Genomic DNA, 15864 nt, shown 5'->3' with positions numbered 1-15864 from the left:
CTTCTGTACCCTTTGGCCCTTTCCTAATCATTTCCCGACGCATCCCGTTTCTAAACTTCTGCTTTCCATTCGTTCCCCAGGCCAAAGGTCCCCATGTGAGTGCCCAGTCAAAAGAACCCACAATTGCACGGGGACATGGCTCAGTGGTAGAGCACTTACATAGCATGTTTAAGGCCATGGGCGCCGCGCCAAGCTTCATAGTCTCCACTATCCATGGGACTGTGGTGCCAGCCTGAAGACCTAGACTCTCACTCCATTATCACCAGAGGCAAGGTCCTAGTGTGCCCTGGGCCCAATGGGCATCTTCTTTTAAACAGCCATGAGACAATAGCACCCACCAGTAGCAGCACACCTGCCTTCCCAGGTGGCCAAGCTTACATCAGTCTCCTACCGTCTCCTCCCTCAGGGTTGTTTGAATCTCTGATTCAACCTGCTAGTGACAGCCAGGCTTCCCTGTGTGTACACAGACTGGGCTGGAGGTCCCGAGCCCAGCGGCCTGCTGTGGTGGTCTGGAATGTCTGGCCATGACAACACCTTTTCCAGGACCCCCTACCCTGAGGCTACTTATGGAGTCAGGGGCTTCCTAGCCAGGACCCCACAACTTCCCAGGGGAAGGTTTCTGCTTGCCTCTTGTTTCCTTCAGTCTCAATTTGCTTGAGAGTGAACTCTTGTCAGGCTAGCAGCCTCAAGATCCCTGAATCACTCTTCAGCATGCCCACAGCCGTGACTCCAGTGGTATGTGGCAGGCCTGGACAGAGTATGCTCAGCATTTTCTTAATAGGGTAGCCTTGATTGGCCCCAAGATATAGGTAGAACTTCGAAATCTTTTTTTTTTTTTTTGAGACAGGGTCTCTCTGTGTAGCCTTGGCTGTCCTGGACTCACTTTGTAGACCAGGCTGGCCTCGAACTCACAGCAATCCACCAGCCTCTGCCTCCCAAGTACTGGGATTAAAGGCATGCGCCACCATGCCCGGCAGAACTTTGAAATCTTTTTATTTTTGTTTTTCAAGACAGGGTTTCTCTGTATAGACTTGGCTGTCCCTTTTTAAAAAATTTTAAATTACAGTTAAATTTATTTGTGTGTGTGTGTGTGTGTGTGTGTGTGTGTGTGTGTGTACACACAAGCGCAAATGTGGGTGTAGCACAGAACACTTCATAGGGAGGTCAGAGGACAGCTTGCAGAAGTTTGTTCTCTCGTCTCACCATGTGGCTTTAGGGGACTGATCTCAATTCATCAGACTTGGCACCAAAACCCTTTACACACTGTGCAATCTCCCTGGCCTAAGTCTTTAAACAAGTTGTATATGCACATAAACCAAAGCCCAAAAGGGACAAAAAGGTTTTATAATGAAAATTAAAAGTAGGTCACCTCCCAATAACCCAGTTCTTCTCCCCAGAGGCCACCATTGGTGTCACTTTCAGAGTATTCTGTGCAGACAAGAACTGTCGGTCTCCTTTTACTCATCCCCCCCCCTTTTTTAAAAATTTTTAGACCAACAATAAGGTTACAAAAATAGTGCAGTAAATATCTTTTACCAAAATTCAGCAATTAATGATTAGCCATACTATGTGAAATATTTTGCAAGCAATATTTTCACTTGATGCTTGCAATACCATGCATTCATGTCAGTTTTGTACATGTGGTCAACGAGGCGCCAGTCATAGTAAAGGATTTGCCCACAGGGGGATCAGAGCTGGGCTTTTCCCCTCAGGCTGCAGGAAGACTTTTGATCTGGGTCCCTTCATTCCTGAGTCCTCGTGCAGGAAAGCATTTCTCTCTCAAAATGGAAATACACCTCCCTGGGGTAGTCGCCAGATGATTAGTGGAAAAGTACACAGCTCTGAAGGCATTTCTCTCCCAAAGCCTCCTCCCGCCCAGAGCCCAGCTGCTCTCACTGCTTACCACCTGCTCCAGTTTCACCTTCACCGGGAAGAACGAGTTAGCTCAGCCTCTGCTAAAAACTCAGGCTAACTCCTAATTGCCAGCCAGTTGAGGTTGTAATCTCAGGCCTAAGTAATCCCTCCCTCTCTCCCCTATCCTCCTTAGAAATGTCTTACTATGTCCAGACTGGCCTCAAACCCTCCATCCTCCTAGATCTGCCTCCCCGAGTCCTGGGACCACATATTCTTTTCTTGCTCCTCCTCCCCCACCTCCACCTGCACACCTTGGGAACATTTCCGCACGCTCTCTGCTTAGATCCATCTCACTGCTGCTGGAAGCTCTCTGCCTCCTAAGGAGCAATGCTTGCCCCCTCCACCGCCCATTCTGGACTCCTCTGTCTTTTTCTTTCCCAGTGGCCTTCTGCCCCAGAGTCAGGGCAAGAGTGGATTGGAGAATACAGTTCGGGCCCCTTCCTGGCAGAGTGACCTTGCACAAACTATTCCCAGCGTCTAAGCCTTTGTTTCCCCAAGCCCGTAACGAAGGTAAGAGTGCCCAACTCCATGTTTAGCAGAATTGGTCTTCCATAATGGAACTGACAGCTTCTTCAGGCTGCTGAAATCTCCTAATCACCTCGGAAAACACTATGTCTTATTACTTAACTATCCTGAGCGTCTCAGTTTCCTTACGTAAAACAGGACCGGTCATGGGAAACTTTAATGGTCTAAACCACGGGGGTGCACTGGAAACAGTTCCCAGCCCTTAAAGTGCTATTTGGGTCGGCCGTAGACCTAGCACACAGTAGGGGCGCAGGCCGGGCGCGGCAAAAAGCCGCGGCTAAGAGGCTACTAGGGAGGCAGGGGCCCGCGGGAGAGACCGCGGAGGTCCGAGGCGCCCTTCCGGGAGCAGCCCAGCCCAGCGCCGCAGCTGTCAGGCCGCGGGCGGCGGCGCCAGTCCACCAAACCTGAAAGTTCCTTCCCAGAGCCTCCACCTTCCCAGCCTGGACAAGTTACCTTGAGCCCGCTGCTCCCGGTCCCGCCCCCACCCTCCATTGGTCGACGGGTTTCTTTGTTAGCAGGAGCGTGCGGGCGCCATTGGCCCGTGGGGCTGCCGGTTTTGGCGCCCCGCCCCACCCAGCCCCGCCCCACCCAGCCCCGCCCAGCCCCGCCCCGGGTGCGCGCGGCGCCGCGCTCGGTTCGTTCGCGGTGGCGGCGGGCGCCCGGTGAGCGCGACGGCTGGACCTGCCGGCCCGCGCCTTTGGGGGAGCGTCCGCGGTGGAGGCAGCGGTCCGAGGCCGCGTCCGTCCATGGGCCCGCAGCGGCCGGGCGGCGGGGCGGGGCCCGAGGCGGCGCGCGCGCTCTGAGGCCGCGGCGAGCAGGCGGGGCGCGGCGTGAGCGGGGAGGCCTTTCCGGGCCTGCGGCGGCCAGCGCAAAATGCGACGGCGGCCGCGCTGAGTCCCGACCTCCGGGAGCGCGCTGGGCCGAGGCGGCCCGCGCTGCGGCCGCCTAGCCGACATGTCGGCGGCCAAAGAAAACCCGTGCAGGAAATTTCAGGCCAACATCTTCAACAAGAGCAAGTGTCAGAATTGCTTCAAGCCCCGCGAGTCGCATCTGCTCAACGACGAGGACCTGACGCAGGTGAGCTGCCGCGGGGTGCGGGGCTGGGAGTCCTGCCTGCGAGTCGGGCCGGGGAGCGCGGGGCCTGCGAAGGCCAAGAGAAAATAAAAATGGAGCAGGGAAAAAAAAATGCGTGAGAGTTGGGGGATGGGGTTGGAATGGGGGCGGGAAGAGTATCGATAGAGCCGGGACAAAGGGAAAATCCTCAAGAATGCCGAAAAATAACATCCTTTCCCGTTCCCATAGCTCTGCCGTGTGATTCATGCTTGTTGGGTGACTCAAAAAATGTCTGGTTTCCCTGGATAGGAACGAAGTGGAGATTGCTTGCCGCTTGTCAGGACTCTTCCCCCCCCCCCAATCTTCCTCCCTTCCCCCCCCCCCCCCCCCCCAGACTCTTGTCTTGGGTCTGGACTCAGACTTGGCCACCAGACTGTCCCTGGAATTGGTTTGTCTGCGTGGGCCACCAGCTTCCATCTTGTGGAACAGATCCTGCCCTCCTTCTAATCGCTGTCACCATCAGGGCCTGGAGAGAGATGGGGTGTCTCTTGAACTGAAGCTAGGGATGGCTTTTGTTGAGGGGTAGGGGCGTCCCTTCCTGCTCTTGTTCTCGGACTCAGGAGTCCAAGAAGACCTGTGCGTTCTGGGGAAAGTTGGTTCCCTCCTCTTTCTTCTGTCCTTATCCCTTATGGGCGGGATTTTGGACCAGGTCAGTAGCTCTTCCTAACCCGAGTCAAAGTCTCAGACATGGAAAACACAGTCCTAGGCCTAGGCCTCCAGCCCCCCCCCCCCAAAAAAAAGTAATGTGGGAGATTGGGAATTTGTGTTTGTACAAGGGCCCTAATTTGGGCTACTGGCCCTTGGGCTGCTGGTGTTGAAGATTCCTAGCCGTGTTCGCACCACTTTGGGAAGGCCGTGTGCATCCTGCCCACCTTTTCTCCAGTCCCTCGTTGGTTGCCTCTCAGTGCCTGCTTGTCCCCTGCTTGCTGATTGCCAGTGGAGTTCTCCATGCATTCCAACCCGGTGCCACCTCGTTGTCGCCAGTCCTTTTGGAAAGACCTTGTTTAGATAGAAAACGTTGCTTTGAAGTACCCTGGTTTGGCTGTTTTTAAAGCCCTTACAGGCAAGCAAGGTTTGACTTGTTTTATGGGGCAAACCAGAGCCGGGTGTAAGGGCAGGGGTTATGGCATCGTTCTCTGAGGTCAGATTTCCAAAAGCCAGGAAGTAATCGGGAAGCCTAACCCGCTTCTCCAGGCCTCAGTCGTTGGTTTGGGAGGACACCAAGGCTGTAGAGACCTGTCTCCTTGGGAAGGGCAGGAGTCTTTAAAAGAGATTCGAGAGGGAAATGTGATTTCCTCTTCTCATTTGGACTCTGTTCTGGGAAGCAGTTTATAGGATATATGAGGTGACTGCTTGTGACTTTCTGAGGCCTGACCTTGAACGGGTTCCTTTACCTCTGTGTGTTTTAATTTCCGTATCTGTAAGCTGGTAATAGTGATACTGGCTTACTTCTCTCACGCTGCTGTTATGAAAAGCAAGAAATAGATTTTATTGAACTTTTCCCCTTGTAAATTAACAAACCGAAAAACCACCCATTGGACAGTCATCTCTGATTTAGGAAGTTAAATTTCCAGGTTATTTGGAGCAACCACCTAAGCTGGTAATTAGATATTAATGCTACACGGGGGCTGTTTTTCTGATTTTTAGATGATCTAGTGGAATGTAAATGTTCTGAGTCTAAACTGTTGAAATTAAAAAAAGAAATCTGTTGATTTTATGAGGTGAGGCAGATCGGAAGGTACTGGCCTCCGGTTGTTTTCAAGATGGCATTGTAGGTTTTGAAACAGGCCTGAGACCTCCAGGGCACAACTGGAATAGTAGTTCCTAAAATACTGAGTAGAGTTGTTTGTGGGGGAGATTAGCTCAGCCTTCTACATCCTGGGATCAGTCAGGAAGAAACTGCTCTTGAAAGGAGCGCAGGGAGACTGGAGGCTCTTGCCAACACGTTTGTCGCTGCTCTCTGTGTCCGGTTCTCCCAGAGCCTTTTGCTCTCCTTCTAGCTCCATTAGAAAACCTCAGCCAATTGGTTCCTGTCAGCCTCCCCCAGTCTCCTGTTTCCTGCTGCCCCTCCCGCCCTGAGCTTATTTTAGACTGTCCAAGCAGGAGGACACAGCAGCCATCATCAAAGCCACCCCCCTCTGTACTAGTTGAGGATGTGAGGCTAGGGAGGCGGGGGCAGCTTCTGCTCTCAAGGATGCCATCTTCCCAGGAGCACACATTCCTTTGAGCCTTCTGATTCGAGCTTTATTTCTTCAGCTGTTGCTTTTGTTTATTTGTTTTCCCCTAGAGAGGTAGGGAACCTCTTTCGGGCAGGCCTATGTTGTGGCTTCAGACCTGGGAAGTACTTGGAGGCGAGTTAAGCTACCCACTTCCTCTCACTGCAGAAAAGCCTGAAAGTCTTGGATGGGGCATAGCATGGACTCCTAAGTATCCTCTTTGTCCCCTTCTCCCCCTCCCCTCTCTCAAGATTTATTTATTATTATGTATACAGTGCTCTGCCTGCTTGTACCCCTGCAGGCCAGAAGAGGGTATCATATCACATTATAGGTGGTTGTGAGCCGCCATATGGTTGCTGGGAATTGAACTCAGGCCCTCTGGAAGAGCAGCCAGTGCTCTTAACCTCTGAGCCATCTCTCTAGCCCCTGTCCTCTTAAGGGTCTACAGCAGCCACCCATGAGCACATCAGGATACTTGAGTTTCAGAAGGTGCCTCAACAGTGCTGTTCAGGGCCAAGGAGTCTGCTTACCCTTCCCTGGAATTCAGACTGATCTGTGATAAGTTAATCAGAGTTCTTTTATTGTTTGTCACTCAGACAGTGCTGTGCTCACCCGACCCATGCCTAGGGTGACATTTTTCTTCAGTCCTCTTGTGCATTTCTGTGCATATGTATGGACTGAAGTATCACTTAAGCCTTTAAAATTTTTAACGTTTGTTTATTTTGTGGCATGGGCACATCTCCACCACCTGTGAGTCAGGTCTCTCCTTCCATCGTGGCTCTGGGGATCAGACTCCGGTCATTGGGCTTGGCAACAAGTGTCTTTCCCTGCTGAGCCATCTATCGTACCTGCCCTCCCTCCTTCAACCCTTTAAAGCCTGAGCTTTGTGGTTGTATTTATTCTATGACATACTTCTTTCTGCTTGACCATGTCTGTGTTCGTGTTGTTACATCTAAAAACATCAAAATTGTTTTCCATACGGGCCCATTGGGATGTACTATAATTTAACTCATTCTTTGCACGATAGACAGTCTACTGATGAGGTTTGCTCTTATAAATCATGAATATAGGGTCAGAACATGGCTCAGCGGGTAAAAGTGCAAGCCCAAGCCTGGCAACATAAGTTCTTTCTCCTGAACCCACATAAAGGTGGAAGGAGAAATCAAGTCCACAAAGTTGTTCTCTGACTTTCACCTGCGTGCTATGGAATGTATATGCCTCCACATACTTCATACATACATTCATGGATGCATACAACCATACAACTCCTTAATTTTAAACATTAAATAAATGCTGCCTTTTTTTTTTTTTTTTTTTTTTTTTTTTTTTTTTTTTTTTTTGGTTCTCTGTGCAGCAGCTCTAGCTGTCCTGGACTCACTCCATAGACCAGGTTGGCCTTGAACTCAGAGACCCGCCTGCCTCTACCTCCCAAGTGCTGGGATTAAAGATGTGTGTGTGTGTGTGTGCGCGCGCGCGCGCGCGTGCATGCGTGCTTGCATCTGTGTGTGCAGACGTAGAAATAGAAGCCAAAGGTGTTGAATTCTTTGGAGCTGGAGTTAAAGGTAGTTGTCAGCTGCCTGATGTGGGTGCTGGGACTTAAACTCTGGTCCTTTGGAAAGAGCAGCAAATGCTCTTTACCACCGAGCTGTCTCTCCAGCCCAATTGTGTTTGTCTTAGCATTATGGTGCTTTTGATTGGGTGTGTGCGTGCAGGAATGCAAATATCTCTCTGGGGTGGACACCTAAAAATAGAATGGTTGGGTTAACATCAAGTGCACTAAATTTCCAAAACAATATCATAACATTTTCAGAAATGGACATTAACAAATGATTTAATTTTTAAATGAGTTCCCTGTTGCTATTTAGGTTAACCCTTCCTTTTAAAGATTTGATTTTTTGTTATTAATCACATATATGTATGTGTGTCTGGGTGTAGAAATATGGATGTGAAAGCAGGTTTGAGGGAATCTTACATAGCCCGAGCTGTCCTTGAACTTGATTTGGACTTGGCATACCTTGAATTGCTGATCCTCCTGTCTCCCCCTCTAAAATACCGGGATTAAATGAAGATATATCATGCATGCTTTTTGTTTGTTTGTTTGTTTGTTTGTTTTTGGTTTTTTAAAGACAGGGTCTCTCTGTGTAGCCTTGGCTGTCCTGGACTCACTTTGTAGACCAGGCTGGCCTCAAACTCACAGCAATCCACCCGAGTGCTGGGATTAAAGGTGTGCGCCATCACGCCCGGCCCTATCATGCATGCTTTTTAAAAAAATAATATTTATTACGTTATTTTTTATTTTTCTTGTGGATTGTTTGTTTGTATGGCATTGTTTGCTCATCTTTACATTAGGTCCTTCCCTGTTGATCTGTAGTTTTTGTATATGCTTTTGGTCAGGGTCTACAGAGTTTGTATAGATAGCTTAACAATAAATATTTTAGCCTTTGTGAGCCATATAGACTCTGAAAATTATGTAACTGTTATGGTACATAATGGACTTTAGCTAATACATGAGCCCAATTGTGCCTGTGTTCTGGTAAAACTTAATTAGCAAAAGCAGGCAGCTGGCTGAATCAACCTTCCACCCCCCAATATATGGCAGATATTTTTTTCCCAAGAGTCACTTGTCTCTGTGTGTGTCTATTTTTGTTTGTTTGTTTGTTGTTTTTGTTTTTTGAGGCAGGATCTCTCTGTATTAGCCTTGGCTGTCCTGGACTCACATTGTAGACCAAGCTGGCCTCGAACTCAAAGCAGTCTACCTGCCTCTGCTTCCTGAGGGCTGGGACTAACAGCATGGGCTACCACACTCAGCTTTACACTTATTTTTATGCTTAGCGTTTGAATTTTATCAGACTTGTTTTTAGGAAAATCACAAAACTAAAGGCAGACGATCTAGAAGCCATGGGGATAGTCCAGCTGGATGGCTAGGAAGGTCTTCCCTCCCCAGCAGTGTTAAGAGACTAGAGAAGGAAGTTGAGCATATTTCCTGGTGGAGAAAGCCAGGCTGTATAGAAGTATTCCTTTAAAAAATTGTGTTTATGCCAGACGTGGTGGTGCACGCCTTTAATCCCAGCACTCGGGAGGCAGAAGCAGGTGGATTTCTGTGAGTTTGAGGCCAGCCTGGTCTACAAAGTGAGTCCAGGACAGCCAAGGCTACACAGAGAAACCCTGTCTCGAAAAACAAAACACACACACACACACACACACACACACACACACACACACACACAGAGAGAGAGAGAGAGAGAGAGAGAGAGAGAGAGAGAGAGAGAGAATATGAAAAGAAAAAAGTTTATTTTATGTGTATGAAGAGTTTTGCCTGTTTGTGTATATGTGTGTCACTTTTGCACGGCTGGTGCCTGAGGAGACCAGAAGAGAGAGTATCAGGTCCCATGGGACTAGAGTTGTGGGTAGTTGTGGGCCATCATATGGATGCTGGGAACTAAACTCAGGTAGATCCTCTGCAAGTATAAGAGCTCTTAACCCCTGAGCCATCTCTCCAGCCGCAGCTATCTTCAACACAGCCAGAGATGGGCTTAGAGATGGAAAGTCTGAGGTGAATCTAATCTTGTGTCTTCTTAGGTGGAGCTATCCATCCAGAGCCAGAAGTGAATGTTAGAGCTCAGGGAGGGTGTCGCTGTTCACCTGGCTGTTTGCTAAGGTCACAGGTGTCAGTGATTTACTTAGCAGAGCGTGAGCACAGAGAGACATCGCCCACTGCTTGGGCAGGTAGAAGAGAGAAGCCTTAATGGAAGCAGGGTCACAGCTCAGAGAGGGAACACCTGCTCCCTCCACCTCCTCTGCTTATGTCTGCATTGTGCCATGACTGTATCCTGCTGCCATGGCTACATGGCTGCAGAGTGGGAAGCCAGGACTGTGGAACATTCCATCAGGGCTTCATTTTCTTAGACCTTGCAGGATACAGAATTTGTCTGATAACGTTTATCTCAGGAACAATGGAGAACTGTTTTGCTCATCTTGTTTTAGACTATTGGTAACTGTACAGCTGTTGCATGTTTGGCAGGGGATGTGTCTGAAGTCTCAGATACATAAAATCCCCTTATAAATGACCAAGGACATGAGAAGATTCAATATCACTAGTCATCAGGGTAATGCAAATCAAAATTACAGTGAGATACTACTTCATACTCGTAGGGGAATGATTATAATTCTTTTAAAAACCCACAATTTAATAAAAGTAGGTAAAAATCTGAAGAAATTGCAACCCTTGGGCTTTGCTGGTGGGTACAAGATGGTCTCACTGCTGTGGAAAACAAGTTGACAAATTCTCAAGAAGTTAGATGTAGAATTATTGTGAGCCAGCAGTTCCAGAAGAATTGAAAGTAGGCATGCTCTCATAAATGTTCATGGCAGCACTACTGACAGTGGCCAAAAGATGACAGTAGTCTGAGGTCCCCAGGGCAGTGGGTAGCAGCTTGTGAGTCTCGGACTGTTATCTAACAAGGAGCAAAGTACTAAGACCTACTGGAGCATCGACGGACCAAGAGAACTTGATGCCATGAGAAGGACTCACACAGTGTAGGAGTGCATTCGCATAAGGACCAGAGTGGGAACATCAGGAGAAACAAAAGCAGACTGGTTGCTGCCAGAGTTGAGGAGAGATGGTGGGAGTGACAGCTAATGGGATGGAGACTGTTTGGAGGGTGATGAAATGTTTTGAAACTGGAAGTACTCATTGCACAACATTGTGTAATATACTAAATGCTGCTGAAATGTTCATTTAATGTGGCTAATTATATATTGTGTGAATTTTACCTCAATAAAAAGGGAAAAAAGAATATACAAGGATCATATCCATTCCTGCCCTCTGTTCCCTATGTTATTTGCAGTATCTGGTGGTTTCTGGAGTTGAGACGAGGGATTAGAATGTGTTTTGTTTGTTTGTTTGTTTGTTTGGTTTTTTGTTTTTTTTCTTATAGGGGCCAGAGAGCGAATATTTTTAGTTGTGTAGGCCAGCTGGCAAAATCAAACCATTTTTATAATTAGTTATGTAATCATTTACACTTATATTACAATATATGCTGTAAAAGGGAGCTAGGCATAGTAGTACATACCTATAATATAAACACTTTATATTATAAATGCACAGGCAGGGAGGATCACAAATTTGAGGTCAGCCTAGGCTACAGAGTGAGTAAAAACAAATAAGAAAATAAAATGTAAAAGCCATAAAAATATTTTACAGTTTTATTATGAGTATGAAAATGTGTGTGCATGTGAATGTGTGTGTGCATCTGATACATCTAAAACAGTATCATTTCACCATGTAAAGAAGTTTAAATGTGTATTTTGCCTTGTGCTGAGATTCAGTTCATACAGCTACCTTCTTGGTGCCTTAGTCATGAATGGCTGCTTCCCAGCAGTTCTGGCCACAGCGGGGCCTTCCAGGCTCTTCCACAGACTCTGGCATGGCCTGTGGGAGGACACTCTCTTCCCTCCCCTTAGTTTCCCTAGAGAAGGCTCTGGGCTAGAGGTTCTGCATTACTCTTCCCTTCTCTGCTGCTCTGTCTGGGCTCTCTTTCTCTTGCCATTAGTGTTTTCCTACCAACCTTGGGAATTTTTTCTAAGAATATCACATCTTTTTTAGTTTTTTGTTTGTTTGTTTACATCTTTTTTTGATGTATTTAGAAACTCTATGAGGGTTCTGACCCTACCCTTTTAGAGGCAAGGTTATATATAAATATAAAATATATTTGATATACATAATATATAAGGTTATATAATATCTATTATAGGACAATACAGGCGGTAAACCTTAAACCCCTACCCAGATCTAGCCAATGGACAGAACACTCTCCACAGTAGAGTGGAGAGTGGGATATGACTTTCTCACATACTCTGGTGCCTCACCTTTGACCATGTCCCCTGGAGGGGGAGACCTGGTGGCACTCAGAGGAAGGACAGCAGGTTACCAAGAAGAGACTTGATACCCTATGAGCATATACAGGGGAGGTAATCCCCCTCAGGAACAGTCATAGGGGAGAGGAATAAGGGGAAATTGGGAGGGAGGGAAGAATGGGAGGATACAAGGGATGGGATAACCATTGAGATGTAACAAGAATAAATTAATAAAGGAGAAAAATAATATCTATTATATAAATTAGCTATTTTAGGTTCTTATATCTCTATCTCCCTTCCAACTCTTGTTCTACCCTAATTCCTTCCAACACTAGGTTGGAGAGAAAGAAGGGGAGAGGGGACATAGACCCCTTTAGACTGCTTTCTGCTGATTAGGGACTTCAAGTTCCTTGGGGCAAGTCCAGTCTGTGTTCACTGTCAGGATTGTTCCAACTTCTTGTCAAACAACAGCAGCAGCAACCGGGAGCAGCAGTCTTCTAGGGAGAGCCTCTGACCCGCTCTGGTCTCTGGCAGTATTTACACCCTCTCTAGAGTCCCCAGAATTCCAAATGTAAAAAATCGCCCCTGCTAGTACACATGGCAGGTCATAGTCAGCTGCTGTGAAGAGCCTCTTGTCCCACACCTAAGATTAAAAGAAAAACATAGTCACATAACGTAATTTGGTTTTTAAAGGAACTAGAATTGTCACTGCAAGTGTGTGCTTACTTTCTGTGCTGCACACTGTTGCAAGTGTGTGCTTACTTTCTGTGCTGCACACTGTTGCAAGTGTGTGCTTACTTTCTGTGCTGCACACTGTTGCAAGTGAGTGGTTACCTTCTGTGCTGCACACTGTTGCAAGTGTGTGCTTACTTTCTGTGCTGTACACTGTTGCAAGTGTGTGCTTACTTTCTGTGCTGCACACTGTTGCAAGTGTGTGGTTACCTTCTGTGCTGCACACTGTTGCAAGTGTGTGCTTACTTTCTGTGCTGTACACTGTTGCAAGTGTGTGCTTACTTTCTGTGCTGCACACTGTTGCAAGTGTGTGGTTACCTTCTGTGCTGCACACTGTTGCAAGTGTGTGCTTACTTTCTGTGCTGCACACTGTTGTAAGTGAGTGGTTACCTTCTGTGCTGCACACTGTTGCAAGTGAGTGGTTACCTTCTGTGCTGCACACTGTTGCAAGTGTGTGCTTACTTTCTGTGCTGCACACTGTTGCAAGTGTGTGCTTACTTTCTGTGCTGCACACTGTTGCAAGTGTGTGCTTACTTTCTGTGCTGCACACTGTTGCAAGTGTGTGGTTACCTTCTGTGCTGCACACTGTTGCAAGTGTGTGGTTACCTTCTGTGCTGCACACTGTTGCAAGTGTGTGCTTACTTTCTGTGCTGCACACTGTTGCAAGTGTGTGGTTACCTTCTGTGCTGCACACTGTTGCAAGTGTGTGGTTACCTTCTGTGCTGCATACTGTTGCAAGTGTGTGCTTACTTTCTGTGCTGCACACTGTTGCAAGTGTGTGCTTACTTTCTGTGCTGCACACTGTTGCAAGTGTGTGGTTACCTTCTGTGCTGCACACTGTTGCAAGTGTGTGCTTACTTTCTGTGCTGCACACTGTTGCAAGTGTGTGCTTACTTTCTGTGCTGCACACTGTTGCAAGTGTGTGGTTACTTTCTGTGCTGCACACTGTTGCAAGTGTGTGGTTACTTTCTGTGCTGCACACTGTTGCAAGCCATTTGACTGAGACCATGTCTCATGCAGCTTCTTTGATCTTTGTGTTCTCTCAGTGTTTGGCAGTTGTCTCCTAGCTTGCTTTCCTGGGCTGAAATTTCCTTCAGTTATTTTTTTCCTTGCCATGCAAAAGGACTGCAGTCCAGACCTGTTCCTCTTTGGCACAGGTGTACAAGATGACACAGAAAGGTGACTTGGGGCCTTTGATCTGTGAAGTGGGCACCTGCCTTCTGTTTACGGGAGGGCGTGCTGTGCTACTGGACCTGTGGAGAGGAGACCCCTATATATGCCATACATGGTCAGTAATGTCCCAAAACATGCTGATGGCCTTTCCTGTGGGGAGAAGCCTTTTCTTGAGCCATCTTGTGACCTATGCCATTTTACTGAAATCAAGACGTTTGATTTGAATATTTGTCTTTATTCTTTATCTGCTGACTTTCATGTTTGTTTGATTGAGTAGGGTCTCTCTGTGTAGCTCTGACTGGCCTAGAACTCACTCTGTAAACCAGGGTGGCCTCAGACTCAGAGATCACCTGCCTCTGACTCCTGAGTGCTGGGATTACAGATGTGCTCCACCAAACCAGTCTGAATATTTATCTTTAAGTGGTTCTCAAGTTGCTTAATTTTATTTTGTAAAAAAGTTTTACTACATTTTATTGGTGCATGCGTGTATACATGTGTCTGTACAATGATTTGAAGTGTGTGTGTGTGTGTGTGTGTGTGTGTGTGTGTACATGTACATGCATCCACACTATGATTTGGAAATTCAGCCTCAGAAAACAGGTCTTTCTTTATCCTGAGAACTTGGTTCTCTAGGCTGCTCTTTTTCCATCTGCATGACTTGGATGGCCCAGGTGTATAGTTTCAGGCTTTCAGTAAGTCCCTGATCCTTTCACCACAGCACAGCCCTGTATGGCACTGGTTATGGTTCTGGGTGACAGAGGACTTAGGTCATCCCTGAGAGCCTGAGGGGTGGTTTGAAAACTGCCCCAGATTTTGTGCCTGTTCCAGTTTCAGCAGTTGAAGCTTTTCCCAGCTGCCCTGGTGTGGGCTTGCCACTGCCCTGCTCATCCACTCCCACAGTGTCATTGTGCCCTTCTGGAGAGGGCAGGGCGAGCCAGTGGGTTGATTTGCTGGTATTTTGTCTCCAGAGACTGGAACTGGAATCTTCCAGACCACTCACTGGTTTTCTCAGTCAAGGTCACCCCAGTTCACATGAAACCACAGGTTGGTTTTTGCCTGAGGCCCTTCTAGCCAGGGCTTCCTGGGTTTGGCTAGGGGATAGCACATTACCCTGGTGAGCGAATCTTGCAATAGGCCTACATATTTGGCTTTGCACCTCCTTCATCCCTACCTCAGCGTGAACACATTTAATAATCCATCAGATTCATAATTCCATAAGGCCCAAGAGACTAGGGACCAGCCTGACTCCTAGGCAGAGAAAGGTACTGCTCATAGTAAGTTGATCCACACTGAGGCTGTAACATGGAACTCAGGTCCTTGTGACTCTTGTGCCAGTCCAGCATGGACTACAAACTCACTTTCCACAGTTGAGGAAGGCCACCTTGACATATAAATTTGGCATTTATCTTTTTCATAGCTTGGGTGGGTCTGTTGTCAGGAATTGGTGTATTATAGAATAAAGCACAGTGCTTAGAAAGAGGGGCCTGCCCTATTTTTACCCTCTTCATTCCTGTTAAATAGATGAATTGTCTTTGCTTAATAGATGAAGCAGCTAAAAGCTGTGAGTTTGTGTGCTAGGTCATAGGAAAGTTAGTATGGCCTTTTACAGAATTTTATTTGGCTTCCTTGCCCTTGGTAAATTAACCTGTTAGCAGAGGGATTCCCTAGTTTTGTAGTATTTACAGGTAGGGGTGTGTGTGTGTGTGTGTGTGTGTGTGTGTGTGTGTGTGTGTGTGTGTCTGTCTGTCTGTCTGTCTGTCTGTCTGTCTGTGAGTGACAGCTATGAGAAGCTGCTGGGAACCTCATGTCCCTGAAACAGGCTTCTGGCCTGTGGTAACAGTCACACCTTTGGCAGATTTTTGAACAGGAGTCACTGCTTTTTTTTTCCTCTGAAAGATTTCAGAACTGGGAAATAACCAGGCACTGGTTTTAACAGTTTTTAACTCCTTGGTATCCTCTGTGCATGTGATTTCTTCCCTCCTCCTTATTCTTTCCCTGGCTGAAGGGGCCCTGTGAAATGGGAACAGCTGCTGAGAGTCCCAGTGGAGTAGAGAAAGGGGGTCATTTCCAAGGTCCCCTGTTTACACTCTGAGTCTTGTTGTTAAGACTAGGGAAGACACTGGGGCATGGGAGCTTTGGGACCCTGTGGGGTCAAGGTATCTGCCTGGTTTCCACTTGAGGATGTGCTGTGACCTAGAAATGTGACAGCTGCATGTTTCCATTTTAGTGTACCACAGAAGACAGTTGGAGCAGTAATGAACTAGCTTTCAGCTCAGATTTGGTTCACATCCAGTATTTTCTTTATGGATTGAGCAGGCGGCGGTGGCTCTACTGC

At 47.4% G+C, this 15864-nt stretch overlaps 2 protein-coding genes across 8 annotated transcripts in view; both read left to right on the top strand.

The window, feature by feature from the left end:
• Positions 1-2002: 2002 nt before the first annotated feature.
• Positions 2003-3388, top strand: LOC311587240 (uncharacterized protein; the record flags this gene model as incomplete). Its single annotated transcript, XM_084763791.1, has 3 exons — positions 2003-2014; positions 2296-2424; positions 2958-3388. Coding segments are annotated over exons 1-3 (561 nt in total). The 5' UTR covers positions 2003-2013.
• The window catches only part of MPRIP (myosin phosphatase Rho interacting protein), a 116212-nt gene continuing 103447 nt past the window's right edge, over positions 3100-15864 (top strand). For all 7 annotated transcript variants that reach the window (XM_084763768.1, XM_084763769.1, XM_084763767.1 and 4 more), the window contains exon 1: positions 3100-3516. In XM_084763768.1, the coding sequence (XP_084619894.1) occupies positions 3394-3516 (123 nt within the window). In that variant the 5' untranslated portion in view covers positions 3100-3393. The remainder of the gene's footprint in view (positions 3517-15864) is intronic.

The sequence above is a fragment of the Acomys minous genome (genome assembly GCF_964271855.1).
Source record: "Acomys minous genome assembly, chromosome: 16".
Lineage (NCBI taxonomy): Eukaryota > Metazoa > Chordata > Mammalia > Rodentia > Muridae > Acomys > Acomys minous.
This window is presented reverse-complemented; position numbering and strand designations above follow the sequence as displayed.